Source organism: Varanus komodoensis, unplaced genomic scaffold, assembly GCF_004798865.1.
Source record: "Varanus komodoensis strain SLA01 unplaced genomic scaffold, ASM479886v1 scaffold20_1, whole genome shotgun sequence".
In the NCBI taxonomy this organism is placed as follows: domain Eukaryota; kingdom Metazoa; phylum Chordata; class Lepidosauria; order Squamata; family Varanidae; genus Varanus; species Varanus komodoensis.
Genome location: NW_025335587.1, coordinates 16,264,668 through 16,292,450, shown reverse-complemented (window position 1 = coordinate 16,292,450; position 27,783 = coordinate 16,264,668). Strand labels below are relative to the sequence as shown.

The 27,783-nt window shown below is 44.4% G+C and overlaps 1 protein-coding gene across 19 annotated transcripts in view; it reads right to left on the bottom strand.

Moving 5' to 3' along the window:
* MSI2 (musashi RNA binding protein 2) overlaps nt 1-27,783 on the bottom strand; it is a 437,270-nt gene that overhangs the window by 294,881 nt on the left and 114,606 nt on the right. For all 19 annotated transcript variants that reach the window (XM_044430042.1, XM_044430028.1, XM_044430029.1 and 16 more), the window contains one exon: nt 19,945-20,037. In XM_044430042.1, coding sequence (XP_044285977.1) covers nt 19,945-20,037 — 93 coding nt within the window. The remainder of the gene's footprint in view (nt 1-19,944; nt 20,038-27,783) is intronic.

The window sequence follows — 27,783 nt, the reverse complement described above, 5'->3', positions numbered from 1 at the left end:
AGCCACTCCAATTATCCCCCCCTCTTCAGGGATCTACCCCTTCAAGTATGGGGAAGCCCATTCCATACCCTTGGGGTCCTAACTGTCAGGAAGAACTTCCTGGCTTCATCCTAAATCTTGGTTCCCTGAGCTTTGCTCCACTGGAACGTGCCCTGCCCTCCACTGCAGGGGGAAAAAGGTCATGACCCGCCTCTGTGTGCCCCCCCCCCCCATGTACCTGCATGTCGCCAAGAGATCCCCTCTGAGTCGCCTCTTCTCCAGGCTGAAGAGACCCAGATCCCTCAGTCTCGCCTCATACGGCTTCCCCTGCAAACCGGCCACCAGCCTTGTGGCCCTGCGCTGCACTGACTCCAAAATGAAAGTGTGGCAAATGGGCAACGGACAGACGAAGACATGCCAAGATGCCACAAGGAAACACAGTGAAAACAAGACGGGCTAACGGGGACCGTCTTGACTTCGACTACAGCAGGTCACAATATTCTTCTGAAACATAATATGTGGCCCATTTAAGGCCAGGCTAAAACTCCCCTGCAACTGAATGCATTTCACATCCATTCTTTCATTCATAAAGACTGGGGAGCAAGCATGCAAAACTCCTCCAGCAGCCCGAGATAGCATGGTCTCCAAAAAGTGTTACCACTTATTCTTCTGCAGTCATAACTGGCCCTAGCAAGAAGGCCAGGGTCGTAATTTGGAAGCTTCTCTTCTGAAAAGGATGGTTTTGCAGAAGTGTCAAATGGAACATGGACGAAATCAAGCAATACCCAGAGTCATACCCAGAGCAATACCCAGAGTCATAAAAATCAAGCAATACCCAGAGTCGGGAAACGCCTCCTCACTGTCAGAGCAATATGGCAGTGGGACCAGCTGCCTGGAGAGGTGGGGGCTCTCCCACGGTGGGGGCATTCAAAAAGAAAATGGACAGCCATCCGAGAGGGATGGTGCAACCTGGTGTCCTGCAACAGCAGGAGGTTGGACTGGATGGCCTTCATGGCCCCTTCCAACCTTACTATTCTATGATTCCATGCTTCAATACTGTGGCCCACAGTACTGAAGCATACACAGCTCTCCTCTCCAGGTTAGTTTTAGTTATGGCCAAGTGACTTGCTGCAGGGATAACCAGTACAGAGGGAAAGAACATCCTTGTCTACCATTTAGGCTCTTCCAACAGTTCCACAAGCAGAGTGAATTTATTCTCCTGCTGCTTCAAAGACCACACCATTCATAGCAACATAATAAATTACGCAAGGGGTTCCTCACCCAGAGGAACAAAATGGTTCTCTCACGGCACCAACCAGCAAAAGCAAAAAGCCTCCTTAAAAAGGTACGCATTCAAACATTTGCAAATTAATTTAGGCCAATATCCTTGAAGTTAAATTGTTCAACAACGCAAAGTAATATAGGCCAGATTAGCCTCTGTTTGGACAGCACGTTGAAATTGTAAAGTGCTATATAAGTAGTGTTATTATTACAAGCAGCCTGTCAAGGATGTCTTTTACATTTACTATCTGGAGGGGGAAACAGATTTAAATGGTCTGTTCAGAGGTCCAAGTGCACTTTAATGGTTTCCAAATATTCTCCCAATTAACCACAGATGGTGTGAGAACTGAAGCTCCTGCCGCCAGTTCATCACAGCCCCCTAGAGAAATTTAAAAAGGTCGAGAGAGGGAAAGAGGGGAACAGGACTTTTAACCCATTCCATTCCCAAATCGAAGACCTTTAACAGAAAGCATATGGGATGCTAGCTGATTCTGTGGGACACCAAGAAAGTCAAACACCATAATTTTGGCCCATTTTATGAGCTACATAAGGCCAGGCATGAGTTTTAGCAAGCTAGCTAGATTCAACTAAGCAAACTTCAGGTTTTGGGATCCACCATGACACCACTTGAATAAAAACATGCTTTTGAAACAGCTTTTTTAAGAAGCCAAAAAAATCTCCTTTTACATGCCCTGACTAGTCTTGGCACTGGTAGCCAATAAATAACCTAAAGCCAGTCAAACCTATTGCTTTATTTTCAGGAAACTGCATTTTACCAGCAGAGACAAATGTTTGGGTGCTCCCTCAAAAGGCCAGCTTCTTCTAGAAATAATACATTAGAAGGATGTACACAAAACGACATGTACATGAAACTAAGCAGCAGTATGATTGTTCTCCCAACAGAGAACATTGAACTAGTCATGCTAAGGCCTTCTGGGATGGAAAAGAATGATCTGTAGAGACGCGGGTAGGAATTGCAAATAAAAAGCTGGTAACCCCACTCATGCATTATTTTCTTGGGTACCTTTTCAACGGTACATGCAGCAAAATGTTATTAAATTTATGCTCAGCCTTTGCTCAAGCATCAATGGGATGGTCTAAATGGGTGTCCTGCAACAGCAGGGGGTTGGACCCGATGGTCTTCGTGGCCCCTTCCAACTCCACTATTCCACGATTCTGTAACATGAGACAATGTTGGACAATTCAAAGCCAAACGTGTAAATCACCGATGTGCAGACTTCAGGTCTGCAGGCTCTACTCGCTTTCTTAATAGAAACCCAAGGTCTCAGTGCATTAATTGTAAACTGCTTTCACTGAAATATTTGAGACAATATGAAAGCCGACTGTGGGGTCTGAGTGGCTTCACACATGCAAGTAATCAATTCATCTTTAAGGTCAGAATCAGAGAAGGCCACATGCAAAACATTGGTGAGAGAGGAGTTCCATTTCCTTTTCCAAGAGATTCCTTTCCCCTTGAGATTCATAACATGCCATTCCAGAGTACCCCAAACTTGGCAGGGCGGGGGGAGGAGGAGAGTAGCTAAAAAGACCCTTTAGATCCTGCTCCAGTCTTCAAGTGATGAATGCACATCTGGAGATGTGCCTGCAGCAATAGATGCAACGTAAACGAGGCACAAGACATCTTGCAGACTTCCTTTTTTACTAATTAACATGAACTCCAGATCCACCAAAAGCTCTTCTAGCAAGACACATGAAAACGAGGGGCCCGCCCCTTAACAGCAGCTCAAACCTGCCCACCCTTATTGGCCTATAGTTAGGATAGCCTAGCAGAAGTGTAAAAAAGCTCGGCAGCGGAAAGAAAGCTATTTAACTGGAACACACTGGAGCCTTAAGAGTTTGGATTAAGCATTTGTGCATGAGATTTTCTCTTCTCTGTATTCCTCTCCCACAATCTGGGGAATGCACAGGTCAAAAGCAGGAAGGCAGTTTAGCTGTCACAGTGGAAGACCATGGGCTGTTCTTAAAATAATACAGGGAACAGACGATTCTCTCGACAGCACGGCTTTAAGATTTCAGGGGAAATGGAAAGGTTAATTTTACTCTCTGGCAATTACAAGGGCAGAGAGCATACAGGCACGGGAGACAATTTAGAGCATTAACAAGAGTGAAAGGAATTATATCATCTCTCACTGCTACTGATATATTTAAGATCGAGGCAGTCGCAACGATTTCATTATACTTAACTGATGGAAACAAAAACAACCGTCTCCTTCTACTTGCCAAGCTGTAGGAAAGGTAAAAGGAGATAAATGAAAAGAGCACTTAAAAGAATCGATATGGGCCTTACGCCCTCCCCATGAAATTCCCTCTGTGGGGAGACCACCAGCATCTTAGGGAATGCGCAACCTTCAGCATGAGTGTCACAAGGTCAGGCAAGCAGTGGGAACACTCTTCCTCGGAAGAAACGACTCTGTCTGACGATGTCTCAGGAACGAACCGCATCAAAAAACAAGGTCAAATTCCTCAGTGTCAGAAACTGACCTGCCTCCCTCCAAAAGGGACTGCCTGGTTGTGGCAATTCAGTTTGCATCCACAATTGGGAATCATTTCATCTCTCACTGCTCTTTTGCTTTGACACAATCCACTTCTTGGGAGCCGGCCAAACAGGTTAGTACAGACCCACTGGAGGAAGCGATCCCGATATTATGAACTGCTAGTCGCCAAATGTTCCCCTGGACCTGCCTATTATTAGTTCACTTGTGTTGTGTGGAAAGCGCTTTCTAAACTGAGGAGAGAAATAAATCAACAAAGCTAGCGCTGATTTTAAGGGGGGGGGTGTCCTGCCAAGTGTATTTAGTGATAATTCCAAACAATATGCAAAGAGGTAAAAACGGTATCTCTTTTAAGACTTAACCCACATTTCGCTAGAACCTGCAAAATTCCCAAGTAGCTGGATGTGATTTTCCTTCTACAAAGTGCTTGATCTCAAGGGGAAAACCAAACAACAATAATAAAAAAATTCTGCCTGAACTGCAGAAACTATGCCCTAGCCTTGTAGAAAACAAGGAAAGAGTCTATGCCATTCCAGCTGTAATCCGTACCACAATTACAGGATTACACCGGACAAAAACTGGTTGCTGCTTGCCTTAAGTGATAATGGACACCTACACTAAAGTTCCTTCTCCCAACTCAAGGCAGGATATCTTATTTTGATGTCGGAGCTACAGTAAAGGACTGGCTGAGACAGTGGAGCCATTATTGTGTTGCGACAGGAGCTCAGTGGTTTGCTTCAGGGAGACACGGAGAGCAGTGGGGCCAAGACGCAACATGCCAGGCCAGCCCCTTTCCTCCCACTTCAAAGCGCCACACGGATGGATGGAATCATCTGTCTAAGTGCTCTGCAACGAAAGAAGAGCTCAGAGGGGACCTTCACCTCCAAGCTCCTTCTGCCCTGCAAAGGATGCCTGAAATCCTCCAGGCTGAGAGGGTTAGCTGAGAGGCATGGATAAGGGATCCCGTCCTTAGATTGCTAAGTATGGTTTAGTTGGAGTTCCCAATGGTCACACAGTAGCTTTGTATAAACCACAGTTCGTCATCTGCATAACCATTGCCCAGTTGCAATTTATCCTGTGATCCAAACCCAGGCAGCACGGCTTGTTGGAGAGGGAGGTGCGGTGTAAGGCCACAAGGATGGTGGCCGGATTGGGGGAAAGCTGTATGAGGAGAGGCTGAGGGAACTGGATCTGTTCAGCCTGAAGAAGAGGAGACTCTGAGGGGATCTGTTGGCGACATATAGGTACGTGAGGGGGTGTCACACGGAGGTCAGTGGAGATCTGTTCTCCCCTGCTGAAGGAAGGATGCACTCCAACCGAGTCAAGCTCCAAGGTTCCATTTGGATGCCAGGAAGCACTTCCTGACAGTCAGGACCCCGAGGGTGTGGAATGGGCTTCCACGGAAGGCTGTTGAGGCCCCATTGGCGAGGGCGTTCAAAGATAGGCTAGACGTGCACATGGTAGGCATGTCATGAGCGGAGCCAGCTGGAGCCAGGGGTCAGACTAGATGGCCCAGAAGAGCCCTTCTGGCTCGCTCAGTTTCTATGTTTCTAAAAAACATCTAAATAACTCATTTGCTGTTGAGGCGTTATTTAACCTCCAGCAAGCTATGCTGCCTGGGTTCAGAGGACACGGTAAGTCCCACCTAGGCAAGGCTGACGCAAATGACACCTGGCACGGTTGGGCCACTGTGGTTTGTTACGGAAATGGTGGATAAAAACCCACCAACCTCATCTGCATGATCAAAAGAGCTGCTGTAAGCTGCCTTGTTTATGCTATTGGTTTGCTTTTAAATCTGTGTGCACAGTGTTTATAGGCTTTTAGCACAGGAAAGAGGGCTACTGGGGATGATGAGCAGTGTAGTACAACATAATCTTGAGGGAGTCCATTTATTTTCAGACCTGAAATAGGGCTGTCACCCAATCAAAGAAATATTTGCTAGTTCAACAGAGCAGATGTAACCTGCATTTCCTCCCGTAGGAGAAAAAGGGAGAATACTTCTTCCAAGAAGGTGGCTCTTGCCTGCAGGTTTTCTGAGTGCTCATGTTATCAAAAGCAACGATGAACCCAACAGGAAGAAGGGGAGAGTCAGAGGAAACCTATGAGCCTATGATCCACCATCGTCACCCAGAGAACGTTTGGGCAAAGTCTTTCCACAGATCATTATTCAGTTCAACCATATGGGCAATAAGGCTGTATTCCCAGCAATTCCATGGCGTTTGTGTAGATCTTTGCAGCCGAGGGAAGGTTTTCTTGCCAGTGCTTTGCTCACTTTTCAGAAGAAATGAGCAAGGTAGCACCTGGAGTCCAAAATCCCCGTGTTAATGGGAAACCACAGAGGAAGCCGGTCCTTTGTGCCCAGTTGCAAAGAGCCAGGGGAAAATAATTGCAGTAAAAGAAGAGAGGTGCTTAGGGGTACAAATTTGGAAGCAATGAATGTTTCGATTGGCTTGGGGGGAAGCAGATGGAGTAAGCGCATGGACGATATCCGACCCTTGGCAGTGCAATTCTCTCACTTTTAGATGTTGAGCTGATCCTTCTCCACTTCCTCCCGCTTTCAACACCTCCAGGAGACTCCAGCTACTCTGGGAATGCATGAAGTTCTCCTTCCTAAAAGGGACAGCAGCACAGGCTTGGGCTTGAACAAACAACTCTGAAGCTGTCAGGGCTTGGAGGAAACATGAAGGGCAACAGAACTGACCTGCGCCTTGCTGTTCTCCCTCCCCGGTGCATTACGAGGCAGGAATGGTGTCACCAGCTCTTTGGATCAATATCTATTTACGGATCAAGAAATTATATGTGTGGTGACCACGCCATCAGCAACACATTGTTCAGCCGCATCTGAGTCACCCAAGACCCATAAACAAACTTCCCAAAATAGGCTCTGTTTACTAGACTTAAAATCCAGACAGTTGAACAAGAAGACTGCATTCAAATTAAAAAAATACCAACAACAAAAGACCCAAAAAACCCTAAGATTAGTAATTAGATTAGTTTAGTAATCTAGCAAGTGACACGCTGCTAGATTATTAAACAGGACCAATTAGAAGGCTTCAAATTCCTGTTACAGTTTGCAGATGATATAACTCCAGCAAAAAATGCTTCTGCGGTTGTTAAGAGACACACATATGTTTTTATAACTAGTACTAACTTCCCAGAAAGGCATCTTTTCCAAAGGAAGATTCCCAAAGTGCCCTTCACAATTTACAGGTTGTGAAAATATACACACATATAACCACAGGTCAGAAGGATTGTTCACAGGAGGAGCTGAAAGTAATCGCTTAGGAAGTAATGTTAAACAAAAGGCTGAAACCACGGAATTGCTGAACAGAGAACATTAAAGATGTCAGCATGGATGAAAGACATTCAGAAGTGCTTACTGTCGAAGAAAAAGCTACTGGCCTACAGATGTCTTAAGGGGCATTTGGCTAGTAAGAGCAACATTACCATTTTGATATAATTTATAACAAACAAAACACATTCAAACTATCATTTTATGGTAATAGTCTCCAGTGGAGCATAATCGCCAAAGCTACAAGTGATAAAATTGCCAAAACTAAACAAGCATCTGTGAGCGGAATTCCTCTTCAAGGGAAAGCCAACAGCTTGTTATCATCAAGGAGGTGATGCTCTCTCCACATACAAATGGCAGGCCCCCTTGCTATGGCTTTTGGAAAGGCAGCTGTGCCAGATGTTGGCAGCTATCTTCAGATGGACAGCAGGCACCTGCTGTGGAGGGTGGAGAATTGCCCTTTGTTTGGGGCCCGTCCTGGAAAAGTGCAGCACTAGCTGAACTCTGCCTAATGGGCATGGTTTGCATAGGAAGTCTGCTATGGACTATCCACTGCTCAATGGATTCTGCTCACTCTTTCTAGCTTGTTTGGTTTTAACAGGTTCAAGCTAGGGAGGTGTCAACCCCTGCCTGTTGAGCGCAAGCAATTCTGCTAGTGTTAGCATGGGAAACTTGGAAAGATGATGCTTCCCAGATGTTGTCTCTATGAAGGAAAAAGCTCCCAAGTTGCTTGAGAGTTACAGTTTACGTTATTGTCTGGTATCAACCGAAACTGTTCTTATGTTATTCTGTAATATTGGCAGTGCTAAAGAAATTATCACTACTGCTCTCAGATATGTAGAACCCTTTTCCCCACATCGTCCACTGACAATTTCATCAGCCTTGTTGAAATACTTCTGGCCAAGTTTTGAATCCTTCACATGTTTCACTGGATGACAAGCCCTCAACATTTGCTGCACATTTAGCTTGAGATGTAATTCCAGAAGGTTCTCTAGTACAAGCCTTCAGGAATGTCAGCACAAATCCCACTTCAAGACACATTTATATTTATTTATTTATTTGATTTCTATACCTCCCATTAAGCAAGATGGTTCCCTTTTATTTGTTTCAATAGCAGCTTCTAGAGGAATGGTTCCCAATGAGTTATGCTCATTTCGATCTTGTCAGCAATTGCAGCAGGAAAGGACACAATTTCCATTTGCTGTATGCCTCCTTTCCAAAAGAAAGAAAAGGGAAAGGACTTAACCTGTAAGCATTTTCTGCCGCATGCGAGAAATTTAGCATTCACCTCTGGCAAGGGATAAAGCCCTGTTAGCTTCAATTCATCCCAAGATCAAGGGGTTTACAAGGTCTATTTTGAAATAAACATCATGTTTGACAGAAAAATCATGATCTTCACAGTGCTAGTGCCATTCTGAAATCAAAGCCCTGCCAGCAGGAGTAGATTCTTCCACCCACCCCAAAGCCACTTTTCAGCTGTGGTACCTTCCTTTCAAGCATCAGGGCAGACTACAAAATAACCCGTGGGCCTCCTGCAAAAGCAAAGTGATTTTTAGGCTAAGTCATGGCAGATGTCATCTTCAACCAGGGCAGATGTCATCTTCAACCAGAAATACACCAGTTAGTTATTCAGCAGATTTAAATATTGTAGCATGCCATGGCTTAATTTACTGCTATGAGCTCGGAAATGGGCTAGTCCACTCCACGGTCAAGCCGTCTACCAAGAAGAGGAAGGGATCCTGCTAGCATGAGCAATGATGCCCACGTCAATTCTGTTTTTATGGTTCAAAGCAACACAGCTTGAAGAGGAGAGCACCCTGAACACAGACTGCCAGCGCCCTTGAGAAACCTTCAGGCATTCACACTTGGTTCTTGGCAAGCTCTTGGCCATCCTTTCCCCAGTTAGCCTCAAGACCAACAAAGGAGATGGGAGCTTTAAGGCTACCTGGCAAAGTTTCCAAGGAGCTGTGCATCATTCGGCTTGGGGGGAAGCAGGTGAAAGTACTAGCCTGCATCAAGACCTGCTCAACATCAGGAAGAGACGGACCACCCCACCCTACGTAGGCTCTCAGACCGAGCTGAAACACAGCGGAAGAAAATCTATGGCCAGGATAAGTCCTTTCGGCTCCATCTACCAAGGCTCTTCTTCTTTCACTGCAGTAATCCCTGCCTTACAAGGTGGGCCAGTCTTGTTCTCATCCCATATAACCGCAGCTACCAGAACTGCAACTTGCCCAAGACCACCTTGGGTAAGATTTGAACCAAAAAAATCTTGGTTTGCAATTCCTATTCTAAACCAGCCTTCGCCAACCTGGTGTCCTCCAGATTTGTTGGACTCCAATCCCATAATCCCCAGACAAGGAATTATGCAAGTCATAGTCCAACAGGTCTGGAGGGAACCAGGCTGGGGAACCTACATGAAACCATTCTAGCTCACTTTTCTCTAGCCTACTTTTCTGTTGGGTTAGGGGTAGGGGAAAGAAAGGAAATGTTAGGGAGCCAATATTTTAAGGGTAAAGTTATGCGTATATTCTGTTCGTTATATGCAACGAAACTGTACCTTCTGCTCCTTACGGTATTTCTCATAGGATCTTAACTAACGTCCACCCTGAATGGCAGTCTCTTGCACAACCGCAAGGGACAGCCATTTCAGTCTAGCTGTACCGTTAACAGCTGTTCAGCCCAAATATAACTTCATGAAGAGACGCAAGCCGTGGTTCACTCCAACAGGACCACGTGCATCCTGGACTCGGTTCAGATTAAGAGACAGCTAATCTGCCTTGTGCTTAGATTACCTATATTTGTTTTGCACCTGAGCTACTTTGTCCTTGTCCCCATTTCAGGGGACTGATTTCCTTGACAGGTGTACAATTAATCGCGTTTTTCCTGAACATATATAAAGGGATACATGCACTTCTGTCACAACATTGGGATGCTGAGTGGTGATGTCCACTGCAGAATTTGAGGGGCCACTGTGCAAGATGCCTTTTCTCCTTGAAAAGTCCTGCTGGATCAGACCTGTGGTGCATGCAGCCCGGCACTCCATTCACACGGTGGCAAGCCAGATGGCCAAAGGATCCTTCAGGCAGGATGGGTGCAAGAGTTCCCTCTGCCCAAGCTCCCTGGCAAATGCTGTACACAGGCACACAGCCAACAAGGGATCCTGGAGCCAGCAGGTATACCCAGGCACATAGCTAACAAGGGATCCTGGAGCCAGCAGGTATACCCAGGCACATAGCCAACAAGGGATCCTGGAGCCAGCAGGTATACCCAGGCACATAGCCAACAAGGGATCCTGGAGCCAGCAGAGGAATCCTTGCTGAAATGTGGGGCCTCAAAAGAGTACTTTGCAATACCAGTTCCAAGGAACCAGCCCTGATCAGGACACACTTGCCTCTTCAAAATTAGGATTTTGTATCTTTTTTTAAAATGCCTATTAGCCATTTAAGCTCTTTTGTTAACCAAGCAGAAACGGCACATGTTGGAAAATTATTTCAATAAAGGCCAGCCTATTATAAATAAATACATTCAGGTGGAGAACCATGTAGATTTGTGGATGTGTCTGTTTCTATAAAAGCTTTCTCAAGTTCATCCCTTCTCCATTCCTAAACATGCACTTTCCTTCAGACACACACACAAGACACACACCCACAACTGTTTGCACAAAATTGCATGCAGTACATAAGACATGCCCAAGCACTGAAGTCCACCAGAATTTCCCTTCCTTCTCTTTGCATCCCTGCCCACCTACAGCACCCAAACCCCACCTGTACCTAGTCCTTGTGTGCTGACAGTTTTTAAAAAGGCCTTTGAGGAGATGGAATATTAGCAAACATGTGCCTGTGGCTGGTGACGTCTTCTATTAATCAACTGAAGCCAGAACTCTTACAGTCAAACTATAGCCTAGATTTTTTTCCCCTTCCTCCAAAAGTTTACCTAAGTCATTTTGGAAAACTTACTATTTTTCTGCAAAGGCTAGAAGCCTTTTTCAACGTATGTAGCCAATGCAAAGAAACCTCTTCATTTCTCAAGCATGCCAGCAGGTCAAGGAAGGGCTTGCTGAGCTTCTCCAGCCTCTGGATGAATTTCATCCTAGTCTTCCAGTTGGCTAGGAGTCCTCTGTGGAACCTCAGCCTCCAGACACCTTGTGGTCATAAGGAAGCTTATGCTGGTCAGACGGATTTTCCCTAGTGGCTCTTACCCATGAGTCTTTTCTAGGTGTGAATGAGAAACATCTGATCTGGCCAGCTGGTGTGAGCGGATGTCCTTGTCAGGGCTTCACATAGGTTTCATCCTTTGACCTGGGCTGGATAGTGATGCATACCCTGAATCTCATCCAAATATTGTTTAAGGTGCTCACTGGTTCAGGACCGGCTGTAAAGTTCACTCCTGTCCAATAGGTATCTCGTGTCCACATCTGCCTGCCCTACGAACAGTACACACCGGACCCCACCTTCTGTTCGGACACTGCTTGTCTAAATTTTAGGAGAACTCTATCCACTTACTTTGACCAGCTGCCAGGCAATTTCCTGAGGGTATTTTTCCTTTGCTAGGATGCTTCTCAACTATTCCACTTAGGCTACTGAACTCTCAAAAAGAAAGAAAAAGGAAGCAGGGGAGTTGCTTTGAAAGCATTCCTAAGGGTCACTTGTAAATATTGCCTTTTAAAGTTTAGTGGCCCAATTCTGGTTTCTAAATGGGTTTGCTCTTCAAAGGCAACTGGACAATTTACATTTCCTACCTCAAAGTAGCAGCATGATAAAACAAGACAGAAGTTACTGTCTCAGGATGTATTTTATAACTACAATGAGGAGAACAACAGCAAGGCAAGCAAATGCCAGCATCAACATATTCTCTCTGTTGTGCATTAAAACCTTTAGGGTGTGCTGATTACATATTCAAATTATAAAGTCCAGACCTGACCTTCCATTGCTGCAATTGTAACTAATTTACAATTGCATAACTTTGAAATGCAGCATTTAAAATTGTAACTGGCTAATGAGTAGTCAGATCTGGGGAAACAATTCTGAATAGTCTGAATATTACCCCCCAAAAGGGCTAGAAAAATCCACATTTGTAGCAGAAGAAATGTACCCATCCTGTGTCCCAGCCAGGAGGCTCACAATCCTAAAATCCAAGCAACCCCATTGTTGACAACTTTTGGAGGCGACACTTCCAAATCCCCCTGAAATGAACCCACAAATGCCTTCTTTTCTCCTGCTAACAATCCTGTTATAGTGACATCTTCAGAGGCCTTTGGGGCCTCAGGGAAAAATAAACCTTTGAGTGCTTAATATTCCAATGGATCATTAACTTGCTCACACCCAGGCATCCGTGCCAGACGAGGCAGAGATCTCCTGTCTGGATCGGATGATATTGCCACAGCTGTCAAAAGAGAAGGGCTGAGGAGAGGAACTCTGACTGTGACTTTTCTCATCCTTACGGAACATTCCTCAACACGCAGGGCTTGAAAGTACCATTTAAACACACACACACTTTTGCTGGATTAACCAGGCCAAGCGCTTGCTTCTCACTTTTGAGTCAGATGGGAAATGTATTTAAAAAATATTACAAACAGCCTATTACATCTGCATTTATTTGGGAATCTACAGCATGCCTGCCTAGCTTTCTCTTTACTATTCTTGCAACATAAAAGCCAGGCTACAGTCAAGCATAGCTAAACCAACAGCTCAAATGCTCTTTTTGTCCCCTGTGTAGATTCACAGCATCCTGGGAGGACCAAGGGAGACTGGAGCTTTTTTCTGACCTCTGTGGATGTGTGGTCACACCTCCTTCTCCAAACAGCAAAACTCCACTCTTATATTCAGCCTGACAGATGCTCTACTCTAATAGTTTGCTGCTATCCCAGCCTGCTGCAAAGAAAATGTGGGTCTATGCCATATTTCTTTAAACCCAGCAGGACAAAAAACAGGAATTAGGCCTTTGAAAAGGATATCTGACTCCATTTCTACCCAGCAGGACAGAAACAGCTACCCTCTATGCTCACAAACTAGTGTGGTCTTTCAAGCAAACCAGGAGAAACAGGTTTCAAACTGGAAAACTTGGGCTCAAATCTTTGGCCAGGAAGACTGCTATGGACAAAACACCCATCCTGATCTACCGCACTGTGTGGCCATAAAGGACATGGGGATACCAAGATATTCAACATAATTTAAAACCAAGCACTGGCTGCCCAAGCACAACACGCAAGCAGGCAACCTTCAGGACAGTTAAGTGGGTGCTGAGTTCCATCCCAAATTTGGGCAATCCATATATGTCTAATCTCTTGCTTTGGGAAAGAACAATTCCCCCCTGGCCTGCCTGCTGCCCCAGACATTGAAAGCCTTATGCGGCTTGAGGATTATTTTTAATAAAAACAGACATGTCACAAACATAACCTTGCTCGGGCTACTTATTATGGGAACATCTGAAGTTTCAGAATGAGACACAGATGCTTAAGTAGTCTTTAACATGCTCCAGCAGTCCCAGTTCTCGATCTTTTGAGAAAGAACTGTGTGGCATAGTTTTGTTTTTGGCACAGAGAATAAAAAAATATATTGCTTTGCTAAATTGGTGTGATGCACACATCACCAGTTCCTAGTCCCTGAAGTTGAAGCAGCTACAGAGCACCTTTTACAACTGCACTATCCTCTTTACCTAGGATCAAAAATAATATGGCAAGCCTAGCAATTCAAAAGACTGCAGCAGCAAAAGCGGAACACAGCCAGGCCCCGAGAAAATCCCGTGCAAGTAGAGCAAAAGCAACCACAACGAATCCCATAGATCCGGAACCAAGCTGTCTTTAACACCGCCTTCGCCAACCTGGTGCTCTCCAGGTGTGTGGAATTACAACTCCCAGCTAGGCATTCTAATCCCATACGTCTGGAGGAGACCAGGTTGGGAAAAGCTGTTTTAACACGTTGAATGCACCGCCATTTAACCTTGGTGTGCCCCCAAACAGCATTTCTGTCCCAAGCATCCTAGTACGGCATTTCAGTGTTTGAAATCAGCTCACTTGGATATACTTTCACAATGAAATGCCACAGAGAAAAAGTTAACAGTTCCACACAGAAGCCTGCATGGTGACACAAACCCAGAAGGACGTGGGAAACAGGGCAGCTGAGGTATATAAAGGGCCTGATTGTAGCAGCCCACTGGATTGGAAACGACTCATAAGCTTAATGAAACAAAACTTTTGGCAGTAAAACAGAATGAAAGAAATGAGACAATAAAGAAACAGGAACAAAGGGGGAGCAGAGTTGTTTCAGCTTAGCAAAATAAGCTCACTTTGTTGTTGGGAAAAGCCAAAGCCGATTAGGATAAACCAGTGACTAAGCATAAGTCTTCCCAACTAATTACACAGCTCACCATATAAAGTATAAATTCCAAGTCTCCAAAAGGAGGACTGAATTATTTTCATGGGAGAGCAACTGGTACCTATGAAGAGGGGTGGGGTGGGGGGGAAATATCCATCTTTTTTATTGGTAGCAGCTTTACAGTTTTGAAAAATGTAGAACAGCCTTGTCATAGGAGAAGCATGTTAGCTGTAAGCTATTTGAAAGTTTAATCAAATTTTAAGAGGCTGGAGGCTTTTTAATTCTCTCTCTCTCTCTCTCTCTCTCTCTCTCTCTCTCTCTCTCTCTCTCTCTCTCTCTCTCACACACACACACACACACACACACACACACACACATGTTTGTCTGTGTGAGTGTAATTTCAATGATTCTGTACATTCTATCAGAGGTATATGGAGGAAAGTAAAAAATCCCAAGAAGGGCTAAAGATACCCAAATTCATTGCCTGACCTTTCACAGATTAGAGATGTATGGCACTTATCTGCAACTCAAATAAATTAGAGTAATCCTATGAAACTCCATAGAATTACTCCAGTTCATTTATCAACATGGAAAGCTGAGTATATTCCTGTTTCACGTTCACTCCTCAGAATGGGAGAGCCTCAAAAAGAAAAGACATGCAATTCAGAAATTATATTAACAAACCATTTAAGAGAAGTACCTGGCATTCCCTGTCAATCGGAGGAGACTGTCTTAAGCTCAGCTCAGAGGTGACCATCCACATGGTTTCACCAGAATTTACACGTGCTTAACTGGGATGTGGACTGATCTCTTTTTTGCTTTGGAGTCAACAGGTGGGACCGCCGACAAAATGTTGCAAAGTGGAGGGTTGAGGTGGTAGTAGCCCCTCCTAAGATACACCATCTCTCCCTACAACAGTCACTGGGCCCAATAAGCATGTGCAGTCTTCACTGAGCCAGGTGGGGCTCCCACCTGGGCATTTCTTCTGAAGTTTCTTTGTCCTTCTGCAAAGCGTGGGCTTCCTCAAAGCCTTCGTACACCTCTTGTGTGTGCATGGTGTCATTCTGGCTATATAAGGATAGACATCCTGAAAACTGAATTCTCTTCTGGTACTTTGTGTGCTGTTGACGAGAACTCAGCAGTCTTTTCTTGTATACATTTCAGAGAAAAAGTTTGTACATCATAAAGAAGAAGCAAAAATATTGAATTTCTGCCTCCTTGGGAATAAACATACAGCAAAGTTTATTTTTATTAAGGCTGTAACATTTAGGTACCAATCCTATGCAAGTTTAGATAGAAAGAAGTGGTACAATTCTCAGCATTCCCTATATTGACAGAGAAATGCTGGCTGGGGATGCTAGGAGTTGTAGGACTTTTTCTGTCTAAACCTGAATAGGACTGCACCCTTAACGGGCTAATAAATTATAACAATTTAATGTTTTGTCATCTTAAAAATTGCCTAGTAATTCAGAACAAAGTTTGAAAACAAAGTATAATATTTAACAAAATTGCTTATTTTAAAAACTGCCTGTGGGAAAGCTTATCTTAAAATAGGCATTCCTTTTCTTTTTCTTGAGAGGGTACCTGCCATCTGAGGTGATGCCCCACAGAATTCATGCAGGGATTTTCCAAAGACAAAAGGGCTCTCAAGCTAGTGTTTTGACTAACAGGAAAATCTAAAAGCAATCAGTTTGTATTCACAAGAAGCATCCTAGGCACATCTGTTCAGAAGTAAGACCCATTAACTTCAGAGGGACTTGCTCCCAAGTAAGTGTGCATAAAACTGCAGGCTAAATCAACTGAAACTCATACGATACATTCAGGTTTGTGTAATCTGGCAACAGCTTTGCTATAAAGCTTGATGCTGCACTGAAAAGCAGGATTTCACAGTATCTAGTGATATGGTATGGATTCAGTTTTAGGGTAGCGACTCAAAAGAAGTGGGTTTTTTCTTAAACGGATATAATCTATAAGGAAAAGGGTCTTTCTGAATCTGACATACACATAGAGAAAGAAATTTTAAAGAGGCACCAAAACCACTAAATCTCTTGGATGATCTCAGCTTGGTTGTCTATTTTTCAGACTCAGCATGAAGCCACCAGATGGGCAAAACAAAAATGATTTCTCAAGGGTGCACGCAAGAAACACGGAAACATGCATGCGGCAAAACTGTTATTAACTTCAAAACTAGATGGAGGAGTTTGGCAGATTTGACAATGACTAGGGAAGAAACATTCAAACGCTGCCATAATCCTTTAATAAAGGGCTCAGCAGGCTGTAAACATCATCCCGCCGGAATCGAAGATTATCATTGAAAAATAAAATGAATGGTTTTGCAAAACAACTATCAATTCAGCACAATAACTATTTAGACATCCCCGCACCACAAAAGGAGAAGGTGTACGCAACGTGAGGCTTTCAAAGGCTACCCTAAAAATATAGGATGCAAGCAGTGGATGTTCCCCCGTATGAAACTCCTTGTGAAACTCTGCCAAGATGGAGGACAACTAAACTGGCAGGTGGTGTAATTTGTTAAACATCTAATTTACCAAACTCATTGGCTCAACAAAGAAACATACATTCCTGGAATTAAAAGGGTATGAAAGATCGTAGCGGTACTCCCTTTGTGGAGACCACATGGACAAGAGTTGGCCCAACGCAGTTTGGCAACAGAAGGCAGAAATCCAAAATGGAACTACTGTGGTTGTAGCATGCAGCATAATCGGGTCAGACGAAGAGGTAGGGGAACATGTAGGTTACAGGGTTGAAGAGCAGCTTCGGGGGGGTTACTTGTTCACTGCAAGTGGAAGCCATGAGGAAAAAGACACTAGGGATGGGGGTGGGGGGAAGATTCTCTCAGGATACTGGTGGAGAGAAAAGACCCTCCACTCATCTGTGAGTGCTTCTGTGTAGAAGTATCAGAAAAGAAACTCAAGCATAATGACCAAGAGTGGTTCAGGTCCCTAAGAGGAAGCTTCACGTGTTAGGAAACCATTAGCAGTGGTCCTGAATGGTGTAGCCCTAAGTGCCTGATTCTGCCTCATCTCGGCTGCTAAGCAGAGTTGGGCAGGGTTGAAATCTGGATGGGTGCCTTGAGTCCTGCATTGAGCAGGTGATTGGACCTGAGGGCCTGCTAGACCCCTTCCAACCGGATGGTTCTATGCCTCCAAGGGAAACCCACTGTCCTACCCAACGGCACTCCAAATCAGGACTTAGCAAGAAGTAGCGCTCTCACAGAAGCCCTGATGAAATTAACACAAGCGGTGTCGTTTCCACATGACTGGCACAGGAAAAGTTCACCCCGTCTTGGAAGCTTCTATTCCTCTGCACTCCACTGCCCCCCAAGCCCCCATCTCTGCAGACCGTCATGGGGAGCACCATGGCTTGAAAGGAAAGAGAGCTGCAGATGTGCCCAAGAACTGGCCCATTATTTCTTTGTGTGAATGGAAGATGTCAGAACTGATCTGGCTCCAAGATACTGTTGTATTCTTTTACCAGCAGCTATTGTAGGGCTGAAAATAAAGGAGGAAAGAATAGCAGGGCAACCTATATGGATTTATCAGTTGAACTGGAGGTTTGTTGGATAGCATCAGTAGAATGGAAGAAATATTTGATTTCTCGGATGATCAACTTCTCCTCTGAGGTTAGTGAAGCAATAGGTTACTCAGATGTGGTGCACACACAAAATATTCATTCTACACACACCGGAGCGCAATATCACTTGAAACAAAGCTACAAAAACGAATTCAGCTGTGAGCGCATCACACAGAAATGCAATCCCACCACAAGTGTGGTGTGCAATCACAATCAACTGTACATTATTGTACATGGAAATGGGAAATATGGCTATTTTTGAACCTAAATCCTCTGAAAATAACTTTACAGCTCCTTTCAGCTGACTCCTATTTCCACTTTCAACCTTTTTTGGCTCTTGCTTGAATGGGGACAATGTGTATTTCTATGCGTGTTTTTTTCAAAAGCATGAAACTGCTTAAAGAAAAAATGTGCATTTCCAAATGCATAATTTTTAAAAAATCAAATTCAATCACAGTTTGTGAACATTTCTAGAAGAAAAGCACAGCTGCTTGTGATTCACATTCAGGATTGTGAATGAGATATATTTGCATCATGTGTAAAACAGAAAACAACATTCTCGTACACGCTTAGTCATATGTTGCCCCCTAATTGTGTGTAAGCTTGATGTTCTCGGGAGTATGTAACTACTGCGCTCAACATTCACACGGTGCGACAACAGGTTGTAAGTAGCATGGGCCTTTCATTAAAACCAGTAGCTAGGAATGTATGACAATTTTGCTTGTTTGCAAATTACTCAAAACTTTCCTGCTTGCAACCCGAATCACAAACGGAAATACACGTTCTCCCAAAAGGTTTGCAAATTCCCACTACGTTTTTAAAAAAATAATGCATAACTTCTACATTCATAACCTTCTATATTTGCATTTTTCTGTATTAATGGGGAAAATGCACACTTTTGAAAAGGCATAGTTTAAATTGTGCATTTTTACACTGTGATCAATATGAGAATTAAACATTTAGGGAAAGTGTGCATTTTTCCCATTCGAACAAACCCAAATTAGAGGTTGCAAAGAAGAACAGGAGAGAGCCTAGCCAAGATTTGAAGTAATGTTTGGATAATTTCAGCTCCTTCAAGCACCTTGTCAAGCTCTCTCCCTTCCAACTTTTACTACAAAGTTGTCTCATATGTTGTTGCCAACATGTTTCCATAGATATGATCCACATCACTGACTGCCACAAGCAATAGCAAGGAACATACTCTGGAAGAACCAAATCCAGGAAGGGAGATGGGGAACATTCAAAATAGGGCTTCTTCAAGATTTGCTGCTCAGTCAGCTCTGACTACCAAACCCTGTGGAAAACCCCAACCATGAAGCACACACGTGAGCCATGTCTAAAAAGTACCCCAGTCTAAACCAGATATTATTCTAGAAAAGGGAATTTCTTCTTCTGTAACTCCCCCCAAAAGCTTCTAGGATCTATACACTCTCTTCAAGACACCCTGACTGAATGATCTGAAATGCAAATAGGCAGGGTAAAGTTAAATCCTCTCATGCACAGGGCAGTTCCTACATCTCACATGGCATCTTCCACAATTCCCTCTCTTGTGCGTACATGCGTGCAGACGCAAACACACTTCCCCACTAGAAAATATCACCTTATACGTTAAGCAAGGTAAAAGTGCAACAGTGTGTGGCTGATGTGGGAATCCTAAATTGCTTAACATAATGCTGGTTTGATGGCTTGCACAAAGAGCATCGCTCTGCTAAAAGCATGGCATGTTCTTCAGCAGGGCACAATGTGGCACTGGCTGACTTACTCACGGGTAATGCCTCACCAAAAGCCGCTCTGCACAAAGAAAGTTCTGGGCATAAAGAGACAAGGCACAGAGATGCTAAACAACACACAGCTGCAAAAGAATAGTTCGCCTACACCATGCTGGTTGTTGGGTGTGTATTCAAGGCTCCCAAAAAGCCATAGTAAAAAGCATTCGCAGTACGCTGTGTTGATCCACACTGCAACTTACCTTGCCAAACTGTTCAAAGTATTGCTTTACATCTTCCACTACTGTATTAGCCGATAATCCACCTACAAATATTTTCTTTGTTCTTGTGACCATCTGTAAGAAAGCAGAAAAAAGAAAGGGGAAAAAGAGCATTAGCCCAGATTATTAAAAAACAAAGCCTGTCACAGACAAAGTTTTCAGATGCTATCCTTAATCCCGTTAACGAAAAACTCTCCGCATGAAAAGGAATGTATATTCAATTCAATTATATGGAGTACAACTGTTTGGTTAAGAGGGCTTTGATGGCTGGCCTTAGGCATTCACCAATCCCAGTGCCCACTGGGTATTTTCTTTTAATAAGCATTTTCATTTTGAAAAGGTTTCCCACTCCCTCACCCTCCTATAAAAACGAAAAAGAAGTTGCAGCCAAGCATCAAACATTTCCTTCAGCCAGACCAGTACTGCTTCAAAGTAAGTCCAGCACACCGGCCGGCTGTCTCCCATGACTTCTACATTCAACATTTGTATCCCCATCTTCCTCCAAGGAGGTCAGGAAAATGTCTTCTGTTCTTTAGATCCCTGAATCTGTTGTCTTCTGGATCAAACCAGGAGGTGTGCTTTTCTCATACATTCAAAAATACATTTTGTCCTTTTAAAAACTCTCAACTCGTTGCTTACCAGCCCAAAATGTTTGCATTACAGTTCATAATGATTATCCATAATCTTTTCAAGCTTCTCAGAGCACGAGGCACAAAACTCCTCTTGGCAATACTGGACAGCCTCCTGCAAACCCAGCCAGGATGTCTAAGGATGCTCCCACATGCTCCTGCAGGACAGGGATGCTTCAGGGGTCCCGCTATACCTCCACACGGGAAGCCTCTGCTTTTATGTGAGAGGCAGGGGACCAACGAGCATGGCTGAAAACCCCTCCCTGCTCCCCAGGGGCATATAGGGAGGCAGACAGATGGGACACCGTTCAGTTTTTCAACATGTATTTCATGCAGCCTGGTGCACTCAAGCACGGGCTGGGAATCACATATCCTATGATCCCCATGATCCATGAGGTATATTAGCTTGCTTCTTGGGGGAAGCAGGATTTGAAATCCAAGTCTCCACAACTGGGAGCCATTACTCTGGCTCCTACACCACAGGGCTAGTTTGCGCGTACAGCAGAATAAGCCAAAACATGGGGTTGAAGGACACGCGGTGCCATTTCAGACTTGCAGGTTGCGGAATCACAGTGTGGAATGACCCATTTATTTTATCTATTATACTCGCTTTCATATTTTGCCAGGTTGCTATGCTATGCTCTGTTTATTTAAACTGTTTATTTGTTTGCTTTATACTTATGTTAGATTTTGTTACTTTTACTTCATTCTTTGTTTTGTTATTATTATTTGTCTATGTAGGTGCTGAAATACAGTTATTATTGTACAGTTAATACAGTTGTTATTGTATCGTTATCTTATTACATTGTATTGTATTATATTAGTGTATTTATTATATTTTTTGGTGTATTTTTATGACTGTGAACTGTTCAGAGCACCAGTTTTGGCTAGGAGAAAAGTATACAAACATCTGTATAAATACACACACATAACAACAACAACATATACCCCTCTCCGCACACATTTTGCCCAGGCCAAAGACGATCAAGGCCCAGGCATGAGGTCCTTTGCTTCAGTTTCCCCCACAGCAAAACTCATCTTCTCAAGCATTCTCCAACACCACAAGAATGGCCTTGAACATCACAATGGGCCCTGAAAATCTATATAAATGACCAATACACTGAAAGGGCACATAAACACGTGTATGTTAGGAGTCCCCTTGAGTAAAGATTCTCTGAAGCCTCTCTCCTTTCACCCTTTCAGGGATGATTAGGATAAATTACCACTAAGGGAAATGGAAACACACAAAAATGGAAGGAAAATGTTTTCAAGAAACTGCTAAAATGTTGTGGGAGCTTCCCGTAGGTCTAGAGCAGGGGTGGGCAACCACCCGGGGGAGGCCTAGAGGAGGGGGCAGCTTTGTAGGGAAAAAGCATTGGGGTTCTTGTGGGTTAAGCAAACAAGGTAATGACCCACATTTCACAACCCAGCAACAAACCATATCAGCAAGTCATGGCTTGTTAGCACAGCTGGGTGCAGTAACCAGAATTTCAACAACCCACGCTTCTTGAACCCAGTCTGAGTTTCACTCACCCTACTCTAGAGAGAGTTCCCTGGGACTGGTTCAGGCAGTGCTCAAGCAAAAATGCGGGTACTGCCATGATCTCCCCTTGAGGCCGGCTTGGAGCAGCAAGGCTTTTCTACGTTCTAGAAGTTTCTACAGCGTTGCTCTGTCCAGGCACAGCCCTTAGGCACATGGCCTCACAGGGAGAGCCTGCACCACTTTTGTTGACAGGCGAAAGGAGAGAAAGATAAGGCAGGGCTGGAAGAGCAATAAAAATAACATCATCCTGAATCGCACAAAATTTGTAGCAAAACCTTAACAAGTGTCAAAAACAACCTGAAGCGGCTTTTTGGCCCCGGTAGCAAATGTGTTGTGACTTGCACTGCACGCAGGAGCGTTCTGTTTCTCTGAGGATCAATTAAAAACTAATTTTGGTGAGATCATCGCATGTGCAGCTTAGGCAGCTCTGAGTGGGAGGCATTCAAAAGGAGAAGCCAACAGGGGAAAAATTATTCTTTGGCTGCAAACAGTGCTGTCTGAAAGACATTAGCGTGAACTTCCAGCACTCTTATGATAAGGGCTTGCAAACTTCCCTTAATTTAACGCAGGACGTTGTTCAGTGAGTCGGACAAGGGCACAGAGAACAGGCAAAGAAGGCCCCTAGCACCTTGAATCCTGAATTCTGCCATGCACTGTGGAACCCCCATAAGCCTCCTTCCCTTAGGCATACAGACAGCCCTTGGAAGCAGCCATAACACAGTGGACCTTTGCATGCGAAATGTTGTTTGCGCCAACTCCAAAACTCCGGGCCGGCTGACAGATGACCATGCCCAGCGTACTCAAGCGACTTCATTTCCCCCCAACTGGCATTTCCGCTTGAAAAGGTTTTTGTAGTACTATGCAAACCAGCACTTCCTGATTCTCAGAGAAGACAGTAAGGAGCTGCATACCATCATCAACGATGGCTTTAATGCGCCTTTTTCAACTTTCAGGCTACCATTTGTTTCCACCCTATATAAGCAAGGAACCACAAAGAAAGGAAGTGGTTTTTTTAACCTAGAATAACTGGCCGTATCAACTACGACGACACCTGCTTTTCTGAAACTGCTACCACATTAAGTACCCATGCGTTTTGCTTTTACAGGAAGGAGATCTGAGTAACAGCATAATGACTGTTATGTTGAGGGCCAGTGTGGTGTCGTGGTTAAGAGCATGGGACTGGGACTCAGACGGTCTGGGTTCGAGTCCCCGCTCGGCCATGGAGCCAACTGGGTGACTCTGGGCCAGCCACAGACCCTCAGCCCAACCTGCCTCACAGGGTTGTTGTTGTGGGGATAAGCTGGAGGAGGAGAATGATGTCAGCTGCCTTGAGCCCTTTGTAGGGAAAAGGCAGGATATAAATTGGAAAATAAATATAAATAAATAAATAAAATGACACGAGTGTGGCCTAGTGAATAGAGTATGGGACTGAGACTTAGCAGATCCAGGTTATGCAGGTGGCTCCCTAAGCGACTTTGGGCCAGTTACTGATTCTCAGCCTCTAACTAACCCTGAAGGGTTGTTGTTCTGAAGGTAAAACAGAGTAGGATTCTGCATGCAACCTTGGATGCCTTGCAGGAAAAGAGGAAGGACAGAAAGAAATAAAACTTCCCAAGTTAGAATGTCGATTCCTTGCTGTGGTTTTCTGTCACCCTCTGCCACAGGATGGGGGCTGTGGAGCAAACTTCCACTTTTGGAAGGACCAAGCTAACATGGCAGCCAGGACCCAAGAATACTTGTAAGCTGGAAATGCAAGCAACCAAGGGCTTGCTTTCAGTGGCAATTGTACTCAAGAAGGTGCAGCCAGAAAGTGGCAGAGCCCCTGGTTCTCATGTGGGTAGGACTAACTTCTCGTGGCATTTCTCGGAGAACTGAAAGACCCCCAGGAGAGGGATTGGATACTCCCAGACATGCTGGCCACTTCCTCTCATTAGCAGAAGAGCGGTAAAGTCCACCTGATTGGGATAGGAATCCCCTAACCCTATTTCCTGGATATAAACCCTGCTTTGCTCTCCTAGCTTCCACCTGGTTGGCTCTCAGCTTGGGGGTCTGCTCAGACCTCCAAGCTTCAAAAAGCACTTTCCCCCCAACACATAAAGACTGAGTTTGTATGCATTTTCCCACACATATCCCTTTAGCTGACCTTGCAATTAGTCTACAGAGGGTAACAGGCCCAAAAAAAAAAAGAAAAAAGCTGCTATCAGCTCACTAATTCTACTTCACAGAACATCCATCGTCTCTAAGGCCACTCTTTTCCAGATAATAAAAATTTCTCTGGCTCTGTTTACACATCTGACTTTGAAACAAATGCAATGGAGCAACTCTCATGTGTATCTGCTCCCTTCCTATATATTTTCTACTAAACAAATAGGTATATTTTCCACTCATTCATGCACACCTGAGAATCCAAACAAGTTATATGAGAAGTGCTGGAAAGTCAGGAATCCAGACGCAGACCTTCCACAGAAAATTCCCAATATCTTGAAGAAAGCTACAGCTACAACTCTGAATTAATAAAGCAGTTAGTTTTAAGAATCTCTTTAACAGACTCAAATTGGGCAACAAGTCACCTTTTATATGTAATACTTTTTCACTGAAGAACTAATTAGAATACAGGTGGCAGGACCGTCTTCCCCTTTACTTTTGCACAGGAGCCGATACCCTTGTCATATAGTCCCAGCTAAAACATATCAATGCACCGTCTCAAAGCATACACTGTTCGTCCTCAAGAGAAGTATTTCAGCTATGTGAAAATTTATCCAGATTTAATTGATTAAAATGCATGTGGTTAATCATCTCAAGCCGCAATCCTGTTGCCAGCTAAATGCTCCTTTGAGGGCCCCATGCCGCTGTACCAAACACAGTTCCGCCAGTAACAGGGGGGAAATCTGGGCGGATCGGTGGGGAGCGCATAGCATCCAGTGCTCCACTCACACACCCAAGGTGCAAACCTAGGCCAACCCCAGGGCTGGCACTACAAATTCCCTTCGTTTGCCAATAAGGTAGGATCACGTAAGTCAACGTCTTCAGTAATCTCCACGCTCACACTTTGACATACTTGGCTCCCGCTAATTATATTCCCCTTCAGAACAGTTGGGCATGAAAGAACAACCAAAGAGAGCTGAAGAAAAGGCAGTGTGTGGGGAGGGAGAGACAGATGTATTTATCGGAAAGGCGCCGACATACCAAGATGGCCTAGAAGACAATTACTTATTAAAATGAAGTTGTAAGCTCCAGGCATATACAAGTGACGACAAGACACACAGATACTAACCATTTTCACAAAGAATACAGCATGTTGTAACAGTTTGCTTCCTAATATTCTATGCGAGCTTACTGGAACGAGGAGGTAAAGGTTGTTGGCTGAACTTTAGCTGCTCTCCTGGCAGAGGAGGAGGTAGCTGGATGCTATTCCCACCTCCAGAAACAAACAACCCCCACAAACACAAAATGGCGGGCGCAAACATTGCATTGTGCCGCAACTTTATGGTATAGTGGTTAAGAGCATGGGACTGGGACTCAGAGGATCTGGGTTCTAGTCCCCGCTCAGCCATGGAGCCAGTTGGGTGACTTTGGGCCAGTCACAGACTCTCAGCCCAACCTACCTCACAGGGTTGTTGTGGGGATAAGATGGAGGAGGAGCGATGATGTCAGCTGCCTTGAGCCCTTTGTAGGAAAAAGGCAGGATATAAATTGCAATATAAATAAATAAATGAATGAATGAATGAATGAATGAATGCTCCCAGTTCTGCAGAGAATGAGCCACACCACGCACGGGATGGGGAGCAAGGAACAGCTAATCACCCGGTTGCTTCAAGTGCGTTAAGGAAAGAGTGGGCACAGGACCAGGGAGACCTCAGACGTGCATAAGGACTAACCAGTTCTTCTACCCTCAGAAGAGGTGGTGGATATGCATTAGCCACTCAAGAAAGGGGTTCTCCCCCGGCAAAGAGACACCTGGAGCATCTCTGACGGACTGTGGAAGCAAAAGTCTCCAGCAGAACTGCGTGGCTCCAGGTTTCTCAGAAGGGGTCGGGTGACCCCACTGGGCTCACTGAAGAGGAGACATGGAATCAGAAATGGGGGGGGCATGTGTCCTAATTTACAAGAGCACAGTCCTCTATATTAAGTGTGCGCAACTTGTGACCATCCACATATTTTAGCTTACAACTTCCACCCTCTTTCACCACCGGTCGCATGAGCAAGGGCTGATAGGAACTGTGGGCCAAATCATCTGGAAGACCCTAAGTTGCCCACGCTTGCTCTGTTACCTTTTTCTCTATTTGAAGGGTGTCTAACCAAAGTCTGGGCTCAAGATGAAGAACCAGGGAGGCAGGGGAGGGGCTTGAATTTGTCTAACAATAATTAAATCACCTGGTTACAAATTTCTACATTATGAGTTGTACTGAATTTCTATTTAAACGACTGCAATTACTGTTAATTTGTTAATGCATATATTAATATTAATACAGATATCAATATTAATACAAGTATTAATATTAATATTGTTAATACGGATAAATTGGCAAGTGTAAACTTTATACAAAACTTTCTCCTCTTTGGTCGTCTTCTTTCGGGCAACACACTTCCTCTCTTTAGAGGTGTCTACAGGGCTACCCTAATAGATGGGGGGGGGCTTTATCAGTTCAGCATGTAACCCCAACAGTATAAAAACAAATGGGTCAAGGGATAGAAGAAACCAGAATTAGCATCTGGCTTAAAATATTGGGGGGGGGGGGCTGAAAAGTTCTTGGCTTGAACAGAACAGAACAAAACCAAAACACAAAAAATGCAAACTGAACAGACAAAACAGGAACAAAGGAACAACACAACGAAAAACTAAAGATACAAATCAAAACTAATGTGGGTCAGGCCTGCTCCTCATGTGTGTTTTTCAACTTTGTATTCTGCATTACTGCTAAAATCTCAACGTGGCTAACCGTGTGGTGACTACCATGCCAGAACAGATCTGCCAAGATCTGGGTTCAAGTTATCACTCCCCTTGTAGCGTACTGGGTAACCGAAGTCGCTCACAGACTCTCGGCTTAACCAACACCACAATTCCGTTGTGAGGATAAAGTGGAGGGATCATGTATACTACTTGAGCTCAATGAAGGAGAAAAACACTATAATTGTAAAAAAACAGCAACAGAAAGATCATTTAAAGAGATAAAGAATAAAAACAGCCAAGAAGAATCAAAACTGGCATGTGCGTGTCACTCTTACGCATGCACAGGTGAGTTTGGGCTAGTCGCAGACTTTCAGCCCGGTCTACCTCGCAGGATTGTTGTGGAGGAGGAGGAAGGGGACATATTAGGTAGGCTGCCTTGGGTTCCTTGCAAGGAAAAAAATGGATGTAAATGTGTTCTCTCTCTCTCTCTCTCTCTCTGTTTCTTAGTGCCTCCACAGGGGTGGACAAGTAATGCAGTTCAATGCAGCTCAGAGGACAGGCAGACTGGAGAGAACCCAGCTCCAGGGGAGCACAATCTAACCAAATGGGGTAGATTCGAGAGGTGGATCCCCCAAACTTTCCACCTTTAATTTGAGCAATGTCAGAAGGCAAGTCATGATGCCGTGATGTGCCCCCGGCCAATTCCTGGCGGCTCACCTGGTGGAATACAGGCTGCAGGGAATGATGGACTACAGCAA